Source organism: Lepidothrix coronata, unplaced genomic scaffold (genome assembly GCF_001604755.1).
Source record: "Lepidothrix coronata isolate B3197 unplaced genomic scaffold, Lepidothrix_coronata-1.0 Scaffold213, whole genome shotgun sequence".
Classification (NCBI taxonomy): domain Eukaryota; kingdom Metazoa; phylum Chordata; class Aves; order Passeriformes; family Pipridae; genus Lepidothrix; species Lepidothrix coronata.
The window spans coordinates 900,075-916,476 of NW_016690393.1; the positions used below are offsets into that span (position 1 = coordinate 900,075).

General features: G+C 50.9%; 1 protein-coding gene across 1 annotated transcript in view; it reads left to right on the forward strand.

The window, feature by feature from the left end:
* Positions 1-16,396, forward strand: part of TANC2 (tetratricopeptide repeat, ankyrin repeat and coiled-coil containing 2) — a 91,288-nt gene extending 74,892 nt beyond the window's left edge. The window contains exons 16-22 of the mRNA XM_017833332.1: positions 4,298-4,473; positions 5,321-5,453; positions 5,990-6,019; positions 6,911-7,002; positions 8,465-8,611; positions 10,525-10,625; positions 12,520-16,396. Coding sequence (XP_017688821.1) covers positions 4,298-4,473; positions 5,321-5,453; positions 5,990-6,019; positions 6,911-7,002; positions 8,465-8,611; positions 10,525-10,625; positions 12,520-14,470 — 2,630 coding nt within the window. The 3' untranslated portion in view covers positions 14,471-16,396. The remainder of the gene's footprint in view (positions 1-4,297; positions 4,474-5,320; positions 5,454-5,989; positions 6,020-6,910; positions 7,003-8,464; positions 8,612-10,524; positions 10,626-12,519) is intronic.
* Positions 16,397-16,402: the final 6 nt, after the last annotated feature.

The following is a 16,402-nucleotide window of genomic DNA, read 5'->3' on the forward strand; positions in this document are numbered from 1 at the left end:
AATGGGCAGCAAGGCTCAGGCACAGACCAGAGCTGGGGACACCTGTTAATTCTGCCATTTTTAGCTCTTGTGTTGTTGCCCACATCTGTGACTCCAGCAGCAGCAGGAGGGTAAGACCCCGGCACAAGCGAGGGGTTGGTGGATCTGCTGAAAATAAATCAGAATTCTTTTGAAGGGAGCTCTGCAGCTCTGCACCCACGGCTTCCCTTTGCTCAGCCCTTGCAGTGGCTGATAACTCTCCCTCACTGGGACTTACTCAGCCAACATGGCTCAGTTTTGCTCAGTTCTGCTGAATCTGCTGGAGGTGAGTCAGAACAACCCGTGGGAACACCATCAGCTCTTATTGCTGGACTTCTTTTGAGACTCCTTTGTCTTTTATTTTATACAAATAGCCAGTGTTTGTTTGGTTTGGTTGGGCGATCTTTTAGTTTTGTTTTTTTTCCAGAAATAGCATTTAATTCTTGTATTGTTATTTGATATTTTTATTCCAGGTAAGATCCCTCTTTGGGAAGGGATATTTTCTTCATCTCGTAAGTGCCTGTGTCTGCCCTTTTAGCCAAAAAGTGAGACACTTGAATATTTTATGTAGTAGTTTTAAGAATATTTTTTTCACTGTAAAATTGCCAAGAACAAGTTTCCCATTGCCTGTCTGTCTGTCCTGAGCCACAGCCAGTGGGATTCTTGCTGCTCAGTGCTGTAACCTGCACAGGGATGTGACAAAGATCAATTTGAGCTTCTTAGGAATTAATTCAATTAATTCCTTTCTGGTGTACTGTTATTTTTAAATCTCAAATTAACACTCTCCGTGTTTGAGATGAAACATGGCCCCTTTCACAGCTTGACTGAGTCTGTGTTAAAAGGCTTAAAATAAGTGATATTTTTTTGCCAGACTTGAGAACTGTGCATGTTGCTTAAGACTCAGTGGTTCAGAGGAGGATGAAAATACCAGATAATCTGATCTAAGATATGGGATTACCAGTGAAAGCACATAATATTTCTCTGGCTCTTTGGACACTGAGAGTCCAAGAAGTCAAAAATATGAAAAATTTTACTTTAATAGGTCCGTTCTTGTAAATAGCTTAGTAAACTCCACTACACACAGTTTAACACATGGTCCTGAAAAGGTAACTCAATCTTGGGCAGAGTGCAGTGAAATGTGGAGTATTTTAATTAAAATGGCTTTGACAGTCCCTCTCAATGTTTCATTAAAATCAAAACTGTGTGAATCATAAGCCATAAGCATTAATTAGTGTGTTGCAAAGCAAATCTCATTTGACTGTACTTGATTAACACAGTCAGCATTTGTAAACATGTTTCATTAGCAGAGTTGGAGTCATCAGTCAATTGGAAACCCCAATTTTTGGAGTTACCCACCTCTTAACACCCCAAAGTAATGGGGGTGTGAACAGGGAATTAAACTTCCCTGGTGGCAGCTCTGCTAAAGCTGGTATTTATATGGATCAGTGGGACACAAAGCAAAATAATTCCTGGTGCTCATTCCTGTTGGAGGGAGCTTGATTCTGAATCTCCTTTTCCTGCAAAAAGCAATCCCTTGATGTTTTTGCTACCTTGGGGTCACCCTGACCAGGCACTGCAGCTTTGGGTGCATCCTCTGTGCAGAACAGATCCCACATCCTGCAACTTTTTGATGTTCCAAGTGTCAGGCTTTCCTTTTTCCCTGGAGCTGGCTCATTGCTGTGCCTGCTGGATAATTAAATCATCAGACTAGAGGGATGCAAGGATTTTTTTATGATGAGTCCCTGGCACAGGTTGCCCAGAGAAGCTGTGGCTGCCCCATCCCTGGAAGTGTCTAAGGCCAGGTTGGATGGGGCTTGGAGCAACCTGGGCTGGTGGAAGGTGTCCCTGCCCATGGCAGGGGCTGGACTAGATGACTTTAAAGGTCCCTTCCAGCCCAAACTGTGAGGAACTCTTGCATTTGGCCACTTGGGTTTTTTTAGGGAAGGAGCAGCCCAGCCCTTCCCAGAAGCAAACTGGGTTTTCCCAGCCAAAATCCCTCCCGCTGCAGGATGGATCAGTCCCATGAGATCACCTTAAGCCACTTGGCCTCAAAACCATCCCTTTGTTTCCTGTCTGGCTGCCTCGGTGCTAAATAGGTCAGAGATCCCTGAAGGGTGAAGGATGCCTTTGGAGTCAAGCAGAGGCTCTGCTGGGAGCCAGGGCTGTTTCTGGAGCTTGGTGTTCCCATGAAGGTCATGCCCAGCCTGCCTTGGAGCAGCCTCTTGGCATCCCTGGGGTGGTGTGTGTTGTCTGCTCGCTCAGCCCTTCAGCTGGCACTGCAGGGACACCCTGGAGCCTGGCCCTGTCACCCTGTGGCGTTGGGTGTCCTTCCACTGGCGAGTGGGAAGGCTGAGTGATGACGTGGCTTTCCAGGATTCCCTCTTACTGCAGGAACTTTCTTACCTGCTCCAGAAGAGTCAGAGGGGGAACACAAGAGAAGACTTTGATGGTTTGAATGGAAGGAAGTAGCTGGTTCAAATAAGCAGGAATGAAATGAGGCTTTATCCTGAGCAAAACTTGTCCTTGGGTCAGTTCAGGATCATGTGGAAGAGCTTTCCCAGAGCTCCAGAGGGGCTCCTGGGTGCAGTGTGGGCAATGTGAGAGAAGGCTGGCAAGGTGTTGAGGTGTCCAGAGAGGGGCAGCGGAGCTGGGGAAGAGTTTGGAGCACAACTCTGATGAGGAGCAGCTGAGGGAGCTGGGACGACTCAACCTGGAGAAAAGGAGGCTCAGGGAGGACCTTTTCATTCTCCACAACTCCCTGACAGGAAGGTGGAGCCAGGGGGAGGTCAGGCTCTGTTCCCTGCTAACAGGCAACAGGACAAGAGGAAACAGCCTCATATTTCTCCAAGGGAGGTTTAGTTTGGATATTAGGGAAAATTTCTTCACTGAAAGGGTTGTCAAGTCCTACAACAGCCTGACCCAGGCAGTGGTGGAGTCACCATCCCTGGAGGGATTTAAAAGATTTAAAGATGTGGCACTTGGGGACATGGGTTAGTGCTTGGCAGTGCTGGGGGAACAGTTGGATTTAATGATCCTAAAGGTCTTTTCCAACCTAATGAGTCTGTGATTCTAAGTTGTCATCCCTTGGCCTGCACCTTGGAGCCGCCGTGTCCCCCTTTGGCGCTTCTGATTGTCCCCTCCCTCACTGACACTCCACGCTGTGCTGGCAGCTTGGGGCTGGGCAGGGGTGTCTGAACACTCCTGGAGAAAACATTGCCGTGTTATTTCCCTCCTCAAACAACACCCTGTGCCAGCAGGGAGCCCTCTCACTCTGCTGCCAGCCGGGCAACGAGTGCGAACGGGGGACGCGTCAGCCGGGATGAACGGGAACGGTCAGGAAATCCACATCCCTCCCCCACTTGCTGAGCGTTCTTCTGGAACCAGGAAAGACCTCATGCTGGGAAGTTTAGAGTTCACCTCCAGGAGAAAACCACTGCAGCAGCAATCCCTCCCAGCTGCTGGCAGGAGCATCCCGCAGGTAGCTGCAGCTCCTCGGAGGAGCAGAGCTGGTGTGGATCATCCCTGCACACTCTGTGCCGTGGCAACAAGAGTTGTCTTCATGCCATGAAGAGGAGTGTTCAGTTGAAGCTGCTGTTCAGCTCTCCTCTCCGTATCCATATGCCGTGTGGAGCAGCACTGACCCGTTGGTATGGCAGCGCCATTGCCTCATCCAAGAAAACGTCAAGTCCCTCTCTCCTTGGCTTGCAGTTGGCAGGAGTTTATCCCACAACGTTGTATTTATATTGGGTAAAGTTCAGGGAGAAATACTGCTGGAAACTGTGTCGTTTTGGGTAAAGGGGAGGGGAGTGAAGAGGGGAAAATATGTGCTTTTTTAGAACTGAGCCGAATTGACTTAGTTCCCCGTGGTGACCTGCTGAAACAGCAAAATGGTCTTCATCTCTGAGTCACACAGGCTGGAATGGGGTTGGATTAAATAAAAAAAAAAGGCAGTTAAAAAGAAAGATTGATGTCTCAGGCGAGGGATGTCAGATCCACCCTGCTGCTCAGATGTTTGCCAGGAAAGCCCACAGAGGTAGGTGCGAAAAAGTTTGCAGCTTGGTGTGAATCAACTCATTTGCCACAGTTCCCACTGGTGCATTTGAAGTTGCCACGGAGGGTGGGATCTGTGGTGGGAGAAACGTTAATAAAGGAATTAATAATTATGTACTAATAATTATGTACAGAGCTCTCTGAAAACAAGCTGTAGTCGCCAAGCGGGTGGTTTGCGGCGCTCAACAGCTGAGAGAGCACTGGAGTGAACCGATGCTTGTCCTTTCAGGTGCCTCCATCTCTCTGATGGACAAGGAGGGATTGACAGCCCTGAGCTGGGCCTGTCTGAAGGGCCACCTGCCCGTGGTGCGTTCCCTGGTGGAGAACGGAGCTGCCACCGACCACGCGGACAAGAACGGGCGCACGCCGCTGGACCTGGCGGCGTTCTACGGCGACGCAGAGGTGGTGAGTGGCCTGGGATGCACCCAGAAGGAAATGGGCAGTTGGTGTAAAAGCCAAAAGAATTGTACAGTTCAGCTCGCTGTAGCAATAAGCACAGAAGGTCCCAATCTTTCATTCGTGCAGGTGCTTCCACACAGGCTGATCAGAGAATCACACAATGGTTTGGGTGGGAAGGAACCTTAGAGACCATCAACACCCCTTCTGCCATGGGCTGGGACACCTTCCACTGTCCCAGGTTGCTCCAAGCCCCATCCAACCTGGCCTTGGACACTTCCAGGGATGGGGCAGCCACAGCTTCTCTGGGAATTCCATTCCAGCCCCTCACCACCCTTACGGGGAAGAATTTCTTCCCAATATCCAATCTAAACCTACTCTCTTTTAGTTTGAAGTCACTCCCTCTTGTCATGTCACTCCAGGCTTTTGTCCAAAGTCCCTCTCCAGCTCTCTTGGAGTTCCTTTAGGCACTGGAAGGGACTCTAAGGTCTCCCTGGAGCCTTCTGTTCTCCAGGCTGAACACCCCCAACTCTTCCAGCCTGTCTCCAGAGCAGAAGGGCTCCAGGCCTCAGAGCATCTCCATGGCCTCCTCTGGATTTGCTCCAACAAGTCCATGTCCTTCCTGTGCTGGGGAACCCTGGGAACCTGGACCACTCCAGGTGGGATGTCTCCAGAATGGAGTAGAGGAACAGAATTTCCTCTCTCGACCTGCTGCCCACGATGTACCCTCAGACCCCATGGAGGTGTTCTTAGCTCAGGCAGTGGAGCAGAACAAGCTTTTGCTTGTCCTACGTCCCCAGCACCTCATGTAGGTCTCTCCCAGGAGTAGAACTGACTGTTGGGCTTCTCCTTGCAGGTTCAGTTCCTGGTGGACCATGGGGCCATGATCGAGCACGTCGACTACAGCGGGATGCGGCCCCTCGACAGGGCCGTCGGCTGCCGCAACACCTCGGTCGTCGTCACCCTCCTGAAGAAAGGAGCAAAGATAGGTAGGGACAAGGGGACTCTGCCATCGGCTCTGTGCTCAGGCAGGACTCGAGCAGTGGGGCTGGCATCCTAAAAAACACGAGTGTAACCCCGAGGTAGCCTCAGCCCCAGCCGGCGAGTCAGCACTGCCTTCCTAGTGAAACGGGGACTATTATTTTTATTTTTTTTTTTGCTGTCGTATTACTTTAGCAAAAGTTAATCAATAAACAACTGTCTCTTTGGCAAGGTCTTTCCTCTGGTAATGCTTTTTCTATCTTTACTAGTCTGAGTCGACAAGTGTACTCTGTCCATGCCTTGCTGTGAGCTGCTGCGTTCACTCGCTCTGTGTATGCTTCCAGACCTCAGTGTACCTGCACTGCGCCACACAGCCGCTCACGTTACGTTTTCCTGTGAAAGGGGATTTTGCTGGTGCATTGGCTTCCTTGCTGCCTGCCTCTCACAGCTGCTTTTTTTCCTTTCTTTTTTTTTTTTTTTCACACCTTCATCCATTTTTTTCCCCCTCTCTCCTACAACTTTTTGTTTTCTCCTTTCTTTGAAGGTTGTCAGACGTTACCGAGTCGCCCACGAGGTATATCTCATTGCTGTCAGCATCAGCTTCGATCTGATAGCTTTGTCAGCCTTGCTTTCTCCTGTTTGATTTAGCCTGCATGCGACCCCAACACCTCTAATCTTTTAATTTACCTCACCTTCAAATAATTTTTTTAATGACTGTTGCAGAGAATAACTTGAACTCAAAAACTAACCTCCTTCCCCCAAAACGTACTGAATATACTTATAGAATATTGTTGACTTATTCTCCACCCCCACTAATGAGTTGTCCCCAGATTTTTGCCACCCCTTCCCTCACAGTATTAGTGCTTGAGATCAGAGCTGGCTCTGCAGGGTGGCCCCTGTGCAGAGGCAGAGTGTCCCCAGCCCCACGACGCCCTCGGCACCAGCAGCACTTAGACAGGACCTTCCCTTTGTCGTATTTTCTGCCTTAATGGATTTTCTACTCTAGTCTTTCACATCTTGTGAAGCTGGAAATCACAATCCACTTAGCCACAAACCACCTATCGACAGCCGAACTGCAGATTTCCCCAGTACACTTGCAGAGATTTTAATTTAGCAATGCTTTTATGTAACCACTCTGATTTTTTCCTTTTAAATACGGTTTGTTTCCCCCATCCCAGCCAGTTCCACATTCAGCACTGCCCTCTTGTGGAAACGGCTCCATCCTTTCCCAGGCCACTGGGATTGGCATTAATGACTGCAAAGAAAAACCAGTGCAATGGGGATGACATTAATTTAAGTGCCAGAGGAATTATCAGCTCGATCATTTGGAGCACTCTGCCCTTTGACCATGCCAAGTTGTTCTCTCCAGCAGAAATTCCCACCCCAGGGTATTTTTTCCACCCAACTTCCTACCACCCTTGCATTGTATGAGTTCTTTACCCATCATGCATCCTGTACACTACAGGTCCAGCAACATGGGCGATGGCAACCTCCAAACCAGACATCATGATCATCCTGTTGAGCAAGCTGATGGAGGAGGGAGACATGTTTTATAAGGTGAGGAGAGTGGCTTTGGGAAAAGGCAACAGATGCAGTTTGCAGCATCTCTTGGTGGGAGGTTTGGGCTGTGTTGGGTCAGTGGTTGGGCTTCTCCAAACCACGGTTCTAATGCTGCCTCCTTAACCTGTGGCAGGTCAAAGCATTTCTCATGTTCCAAACCGTTTGGTTTTGGTTAGTGGGGTTGGGGAAGGGGGGATTGATTGCCCAGCTCTGTAACAAAGCTGAAGCAAAGCCAAGTCGCTCTGGATTTGAGCCAGCACCTCGTCTCCTCTTTGAAAACACCAGAACCCAAGTGTTTGTTGGGAGTGCTGCTGCCATGGCATCAGATCTGGCAGCCTTGTCCTTACCTGGTGGGCTCACTGCTGGGGAACGGGGCAACGGGATAGGATATCCCAGAAAAACTCCAGGAAGAAACATTTTGCAATGAAGGCAGATTGTCAGGACACAGCTGGCTTTGTCGTGTCCTGTAGCCCGTGGGAGACATTCCACTGCTACAGTAGAGTGTCTTTTTTGCTCTCTGTTTATTTTAAGCCGATCTTTAAAAACCTGGAGATTTGCACACACACAGAAAATGTGCAAGTACAACAATGATTCACTGTGAGGCTCTAAGGGTGAAGCAGAAAATATGCAAAGCTGGCATTGTAACAGGAGTTATCTGCCAGAGATACGCGATACAGCTGAGAAACCTGAGTCTACAAGTTTTTAAAACTCACTATTCATAGCTGCAAAATTTATGTCTGGGTCATCAGGAACGGCTTGTGTCCTAGATCCCATCCTGCCCTCTTTCTCTCACCCTGGCTGTGTGGCTGCCCCCCTCCAGGGCTCACATCGTCCCATCCCAAAATTAGGTGCCCAAAATAGCAAAGATGAGTCACCTTTTGAAGGTGACTGTTGCGTCCCAATAACTATAAAAGGAACCCAGTTACCAGACTTAAATGTAGACACCTGATTTTTAGATGTCTAAATTCAGGGAGGTGGATCTCAACCTGTTTGTCCAAGTTCAGAGCCACGTTGGTGCTGTAACATTTATCTTTGCTGTTGCAGAGGCTCCTCTGAGCCCCAGGGCTCCACCCAAAGTCCCACAATTCCTATTCCTTACTATTAAGCTTTAGGTGGAGGGTGTTCTCCAGGAATGGGTAACGGATCACCCAGCCCAAAAGACCATCCAACCAGGAAGCAGATGGAGTTGTATCAAGCTAACACCAGTTCTGCAGTGTTTCCTGCTGTAGTGTGACAGCTCTGTACCAAGTGGGAGATCTCAACTTGCACAAGGCATCTGCCTTTCCAGCTCAGATGTTCCCTTGATCAAATGTTCTGGCTTTCCTTTCTAGAAAAGAGCTAAATAGTGAAGTTGTGTTTCCTTAACCACCCAAAACGTTCCTGGGGCTGGCGAGTGAGTTCTCTGCAGGGAAGCAAACTCAACCCAAGGGTGTGTTTTGACGTGTTTTCCTTCTAATAGAAAGGTAAAGTGAAAGAGGCTGCCCAGCGCTACCAGTACGCCCTGAAAAAGTTCCCCAGGGAAGGGTTTGGAGAAGACCTGAAAACCTTCCGTGAGCTGAAGGTGTCGCTGCTCCTCAACCTCTCCCGGTGTCGAAGGAAAATGAACGTGAGTCCCCCCTCTTTTCATGGCCTTAAGCCCAACCTGCCACCCTTTGTGCCTCTGCAGAGGCATGTCCATCCCTGACCGTGCTCTGACCTCTCACATCTCTCCTCTGTCCAACCTGGTTTGTCCTTCACGGGGCGCTGACGTTTTATGATTCAAAAGCAGTAATGGTTTAATATTCGTTTCAGGTGATTAAAAATTCATTGCTATGTTTATAGCTCTTTGAATTTTTTATTGCTCCCTTTTGATGATGATGTTCACGTCGTCACATGGGGGTGGGTGGAGGCATTTTCCAGCTTTCTGGGGCAATGGTGAGGAGGAGCCAGGAGATGTGCTCCTTTGAATACTAATTAATTTCAAATGAAGGAGCATATGCTTAGGGGGTTTGCACTTCCCCAGGGCAGTGACTCATCCAGAAACACCCCCACAGGCTCCCTCTCCTCCCAGAACTGCCAGATCCCTGTCACTCTCCCCTTTCCCATCTGGCAGCATCCAGACCAGCTCGTGCAGATTCCTGTTCTGCCAGCAGACAAGTGCCACCTCCCCGGCTTGGCGTGCAGGGGCCTTCACCTCCACAAATTAAAGTCCCCTTAAACTCAAAAAGTAACATCTCTGCCAAGGCCATGAGCCAGCAAAGGTTACACTGGAGGGGAAGTGACACCTTCATTTCTTTGAGATGTGAGGGAGAAGGATGGAAAGCAATGGGAGTAAAATCTTAGTGCTGGGGAACAAACACAGTTTGGAGAAGAAGTGTGAAACTTGACTTTAAACCAGCCAACTCACAGCTAAGCAACTCCAGCTCTTGTCCTGTGCTTTAAGGACAAGATTTTTGATTTATCCTTAACTGGAGAATGTGAGGTTTTGGGCAAGAAAAGTTCAGAGGCTTTTAATTGCTCCTGCAGTTTTTGCACCTGTAGAAGAGACCATAAAAATACCTGCCTTGATTACATTCCCAGTTGAGTCTGTTGGGCAATATCTCCTCAGTAACTGCTACTGAAGGTGCAAATAGAATATGAGCTTCCCCAGGCAGGGCATCCCCATAGCAAGACTTGGCTTCCCATGTTTTTGAAAAAATCAGGAGCAGCACTGTTCCTTTCTCCCAGAGCTGCTCAGGTCAGCAATCCAAAGCTTAGCTGTGAAATGGAATCCTCTCCACAGGGAAAAGTTCTCCTTCCCAAGTGCTGAGCTTCAACTAAGCTGAGCTTAGTGGGACATGAAGCATTTGGGACAAGGCAAGGGAGGACAGCAGCAAGGGCTGAACCAGAGCTGACAGTCTGGTCTCGTGGGACTGCCACTGGAAAGCACCTGGAGCAATCCCATCCCACGCTGCCTGCTCCCAAAATATCCTCCCAGGTGAGGTGCAGGGGAGAAGTGAGGAACAGTGGGACAGGTGGCACTGATAGGGGACCTTTGCCAGACAGGTCGCTGAGATACCACAGTCCTGTCCTTCACAGGCAGTTTTCGTCAGCCCCTTGAAGAATGTCAGTGTGGTGCAGAGAGGGAGGGGGAGGGCGTGGGAAAGGTTTCCTGTGGCTTTCAACTATGGAAAAAAATCCTTCATGAGATAACATTCCAGCCTCTGCGAGACCAGATGTTTCCTCAAGACTGTAGGTTGTTGGAGAGGGATCTGCATGCACTTGTTGAGGACACAATGAGAACAGAACCAGTGGCACTCTGGCCTCTGGGGGTGATGACAGCAAGGGTGTTACCAGAGGTTTTCTTGGACATGCCATCATAACTCTCTGGCTGTAAACGATGTTGAACCCACGTGAAACGTTCCAGTACCATCAAGTTTCCCATGCTATGTGCAAAAAAAAAAAACAAATCCATATTAAGTTTGTTTTCTTCCCAAGCTGTATATATTTTTATTTCTGTATCTGTTCAGTCACTGACCTGCACACCCATTGTAATGGCAGGATTTTGGGATGGCGGAGGAGTTTGCCACTAAAGCTCTGGAGCTGAAACCGAAGTCTTACGAAGCTTACTATGCAAGAGCAAGGGCCAAACGCAGCAGCAGGTGAGGAGGGACAGAGAGGAAGGTGTGAGGGGCTGGTCTCTGCAAGCCTGGCCACCCCAGTGTGGGCACCCACCCTGCAAAGCCATGCATTGCCCCCTTGGGAAGAAATGGCCAAGGAATGTTCATTAATGAGATCACAAATTTCTCAAAACTCCAGAGTAACCCCCCTCCCTCAATTGGTGAATTCTGAATGGAAGTGTTTTGAGAGGTTTGTCTTAGTGGAACTTTGTCTGGACATCTTACGACACTGGAAACCTGGACAGCAGAGTGGGGTGTTCTTTTTCAGAGTACACTTTAGCTCAACCACAACTTGGACTTGAAGCAAGATATGACTCATGGCCTGTGTTGTGCAAGAGGGCAGACTCATTCCTCGTGGTGGTCCCCTCTGTGTCCTGCAGCCCTTCCTGCCAGGGCTGACCAGCTGTGCAGTGGCTCCAGGCAGGCGCCAGCCAGGGAGTGTCCAGACAGAGCTGTGCTCAGAGCACTGCAGCCAGCTCCTGGAGAGCTGCAGCCCTGGGATCCCCCTTGTCCAGCTCTCTGAAAGCTAAAACACGTGAGATTAGGTTAATTTGCCATTCCTAAATGAGCAGGGGGGCTGCTTGGGAGTCCTGTTCTCGAGGGCTGGGCACGCTGTCGTTGCATCTCAGTTTAAACTGCAGCTGAAAGGCCTCACGTGGCAGTGCAGGGAATGTGTGAGCCCACCTGTGCAAACACCCCAGCTCAGCAGACACCACCATTTGACCTTCCATGTTGGAGGCAAGTGTGGAACGGGGCTCCTGGCCCAGCTGGTGCAGTGCACCAAGTCCTGATGTGACCTTCTGTTCCACAGAGGAGCCCTGCGAGCTGAGCCACATGCACCTCATGCCTTTCCCAAAGCATTTGCAAGGGACCTTAAGACCCATGTTCCTCTCCAGATGATATCAGCCCCCCACATACCAGCGTCCTTTTGTCCCCTGGTCTCTCCAGCAGAAAATGTCACCACTTTGGCTTTGCGTCTCCCTGTCCCAGTCTGTGCCCAGCAGCACCTCTGGGGTCACACAGCCTGGAGAGGAGGAGGCTTTTCCTTCCTCCTCTTGGTCTTCAATGGCTTGTGCAAAAGATTAGGCTGGTGTTGGGAGGTGCTGGGGTGTTTATTACTGATGGGGGAAAACTGGGTGGGTTTTCCCAGATGACAGTCGTGTTCAAACACATGGGTCTGCTCCAAAGCAAACAGTGTCCCTGTAAATAACCCCTTTCCCAAGCCCCCGCCTCCCTGTTGCACCTCCCAGGCTGGCCTTTCCCCCACAAAGGCTTCCCCAGGCAGCTCACAGCCTCCAGCACGTTGCTCGATTCCTTCGTTCCGAGGGAGTTGGACAAATCCATTGCAAAATTGGAGAGACAAGCCATGCCCAGAGCGCTGACCCGTGGGAGCCCCTGAGCTCTGGAGCCAGCCCTGACGCTGTGTGGTCTTGGCATCAGGCAGAAGTTGGATTTTCACTGGCATAAGTGGTTGCAGCTCTGTCAGAGCTTGTTTACAGCAGTGCTGAGCCGAGCTCGTGGTGAGCGATGTGTTGGTGTCCCCTTTGCTCACGCTGAGGTGAAGCTCAGGGAGGTGCTGAGGGCAGTAATTAATTAGTCCTAACGCACACCACGGAGTACAGGCATGTTTGCTAGGCTGGGTTGTGCCATCTCAGGACTGCGTTCCCCTCTTCTCCAGAATTTTCCTTCAGTTTGGATAAACTAAATCCAAGGGAGGCCCTTAAGGCAGAGTGTGAGAGGCACAGCGAGCAGTAGCAATGACAAACATCTCCCTCAGTAACAGACGAGCCACTTACCCTCCTCTGGAGCCTCTGGAAATGGCTCCATTCCAATCCAGAGTAACTTCAGTTCTCATTTCTGTCCCTTTGTCGAGCAGGCAGTTTTCAGCAGCCCTGGAGGACCTGAACGAGGCCATCAAGCTGTGTCCCAACAACCGTGAGATCCAGCGGCTGCTGCTGCGGGTGGAGGAGGAGTGCAGGCAGGTGCAGCAGCAGCAGCAGCAGCCGCCGCCGCTCCCGGCAGAGCCGGAACCCGAAGTCCAGCACGAAGAGCTGTACTCTGTGCAGGATATCTTCGAGGAGGAGTACCTCGAGCAGGACGTAGAAAATGTTTCCATTGGCCTGCAGACAGAGTCCAGGCCAAACCAAGGGCTGCCCATCATCCAGAGCCCACCCCCGTCCCCAGCTCACAGGGACTCGGCCTATATCTCCGGCTCACCTCTTGGCTCTCATCAGGTCTTTGATTTCAGGTCCAACAGCTCCGTGGGGTCTCCAACCAGGCAGGGCTACCAGTCCACGTCTCCTGCTCTGTCTCCGACGCACCAAAACTCACATTACAGGCCCAGTCCTCCACACACGTCCCCGGCTCACCAGGGCTCCACGTACCGCTTCAGCCCCCCTCCCGTCGGAAGCCAAGGGAAGGAATATCAGAGCCCGCCGCCGTCTCCTCTTCGCAGAGGCCCCCAGTACCGCGCCAGCCCCCCTGCAGAGAGCATGAGCGTCTACAGGTCACAGTCGGGCTCCCCAGTGCGTTACCAGCAGGAGCCCAGCGGGGTCACCCAGCTCCCCGGCAGACCCAAATCTCCGCTCTCCAAGATGACACAGAGATCCTTCCAGATGCCCCAGCTCCCCGTGGCCGTGCCCCAGCAGGGGCTGAGGCTGCAGCCAGCCAAGGCACAGATCGTGAGGAGCAACCAGCCCAGCTCCGCCGTCCACTCCAGCACTGTCATCCCGACCGGGGCGTACAGCCAGGTTGCCCACTCGATGGCCAGCAAGTACCAGTCGTCGTCGGGGGACATGGGGGTCAGCCAGAGCAGGCTGGTCTACCAGGGCTCCATCGGGGGCATCGTGGGCGACAGCAGGCCCGTGCAGCACGTGCAGGCGAGCCTCAGCGCCGGGGCCATCTGTCAGCACGGAGGGCTGGCCAAGGAAGACCTTCCCCAGAGACCGTCCTCGGCGTACAGAGGGGGGATGAGGTACAGCCAGACACCTCAGATCGGGCGGAGCCAGTCCGCTTCCTACTATCCCGTGTGTCACTCCAAGCTCGACCTGGAGCGTTCTCCCCTCCCCGCCAACCAGCTGGGCTCTCCGGATGTGTCTCATCTCATAAGAAGGCCCATCTCAGTTAATCCCAGCGAAATCAAACCTCACCCGCCGACTCCCAGGCCACTGCTGCACTCTCAGAGCGTGGGCCTGCGCTTCTCCCCTTCCAGCAATAGCATCTCCTCCACCTCCAACCTGACTCCCAACTTCCGCCCTTCTGCCTCGATTCAGCAAATGGAGATTCCCCTCAAGCCGGCCTACGACAGATCGTGCGACGAGCTCTCTCCGGTGTCCCCCACGCAGGGGGGTTATCCCAGCGAGCCGGCCCGCTCCCGGACCACGCCCTTCATGGGAATCATAGATAAAACCGCTCGGACTCAGCAGTACCCCCACCTCCATCAGCAGAACCGGACCTGGGCCGTGTCGTCAGTGGACACTGTCATCAGTCCCACGTCTCCTGGCAATCTGCCCCAGCCGGAATCCTTTAGCCCACCCTCTTCAATCAGCAACATTGCCTTTTATAACAAAACCAACAATGCACAGAATGGCCATTTGCTAGAGGAAGACTATTACAGCCCCCATGGGATGCTGGCCAATGGGTCCCGGGGAGACCTCCTGGAGAGAGTCACCCAAGCCTCCTCGTACCCCGACGTCAAGGTGGCAAGGACGCTGCCCGTGGCGCAGGCCTACCAGGATAACCTGTACAGGCAGCTCTCCAGGGACTCCAGGCAAGGGCAGACCTCCCCAATCAAACCAAAGAGACCATTTGTGGAGTCTAATGTGTAAAAGACGCTTGTTGGAGTAAGACCCTCATGTTTTCAGCACACACTTCCAAGCTTGATTTCCATGCATATTATTATTATTATTATTATTATTAATTATTATTATTATTATTATTATTATTTTTATTTCTCTCTGGTAGCTACATGACCAAGTTTCTCCGGTACTTTGTGTGGTGGTCAGACAGCCATGCACGTGCTCCAGCCCTTTCGTTCCCCAGCTGACCGTGAAGCCAACATCAGCCGAGCCAGTATCGTTTGCCCAATTCCAGCAAAATTCCAACCAGGATATCTTAGTCCGTGGTGCGGGGTGGCCCAGAGATATCCCTACGCAGCGGGAGGTAACCAGCTCTTTTTCAAGAGACAATTGCCTTCGATTTAAATTGGTTTCTTTTGTCTCGATGAGCTCTTACTCAATTCTGATGGGAATTCCTAGGGATCACAGGAGCCTTCCCAAGGCTTGATCTGCGGGTCCCCGTGCCAGCCAGGTCGTTTGGCTCTTTGCCCCAAAGAGCAAATTACCCTCAGCGAGCGAGGCCTGAGGGTGATGTGATGTAACACCAGTAGCTATGCACAACACCCATCCTGATTCCTCTGGTTTCCAGCATTTTAATCCCAGTTGGATTCCTTCCTTCTTGAACCGCGTCGTCGGTGGTGGGGTGGGGATCACTTTGCTGCTTTCCAAGTACCTGCCAGGTGCCCCTACACTGATTTCGTTGCTCTGGGACGTTTTACAAGCATTGAGGGCTTAAGGTTGGCCCTTTCTTTACGTGTTTTAATCAGCCAAGGGAATTGGCCAGGAACCTGTCGTGTGTGAACCGGGATTGCACCAACTTCCTCACACACAGCATTTGCACCAGGGAGGGTCAGTGCTGGGGCCTTCATTTGTGGGGGGAGATTTATCACTTGAGAGGAAAAACAAAAATCTGACTTTAAAAATGGTATTCAAGGAGAAAAATCGCAATTTTTAATTTTTAATTTATTTTTTTTGATGATGATGAGGATGCAGAACATTGGCACGGTGGGTCTCAAAAGAGAAAGGGTCCTTCTGCAATCCCAGCCCTGCAGCATCCCTTCCCTCCAGCTCTCTCCCACCAGAGAGCCAGGGCTGTAGCAAGGGCTGCACCTCTCTAAGATCCCTTCCCAAAATCCTGGAAAGCAATGCTGTGTTCCAGAGCTGTACATGGCAGAGACCATGTTTTGCTTTTTGAGGAGCCGTAGTTAAAAGACACCTATTTATAATTTATTTATGTTACCTATTTCAGGACATTTTTCATTTGGGGTTTTTTTTCTCTTGTTTCTGGGGTTTTAACCAAATGCAAGTCACATCAAGACGACGTGAAAAGCAGGGGCCGGTTCCAAGATCCTTTTTGTAGGATTTTCAATAAGTTTTCAGTTATTCGCCGAAAATTTCTTTTGGGTTGGGGGGGGGGTAAGAACTTCCTTTACTGATTCCCTTTATTCCTGGTGGGAATTCCTCCGTTCCTGAGGGCGAAGGGTGGGATGCCAGGGAGGGGGAGAGCGATAACCCTGTAGCTTGTTTTAAAGCAAACTTAGTGCCTGTTGCCCGATGCCGAACCTCACTCATATCAACTCTTGGGAGCGATCTCAGTGCTGAGCAGGGGGAGCGATACCTTCCGGGGTCTCCAAAGGGCTAAATGTGAATCGATTGCAAGACTTCTTGAACCAAATCACGGGCTCCAACCTTGGCTGGTGTCAGTGAGCACATCCCAGCGCCACTTCACTGCAGCTGCAGCCATTCCCACCAGCTCGGGACTGGGTCCGAAACTCCTTAAGCAAACCCTGGCTTCGATGGGGCTTTTTGTTTTCTTCCCTGTGTGGGGCTCAGCATATCTTGTTGCTGTTTTGTTGCCTAATTTGCTCAGAGCGAGCTGGGACGTGCAAACCTTGGGGGGTGATGGAGGCTTGTGTCTCATAG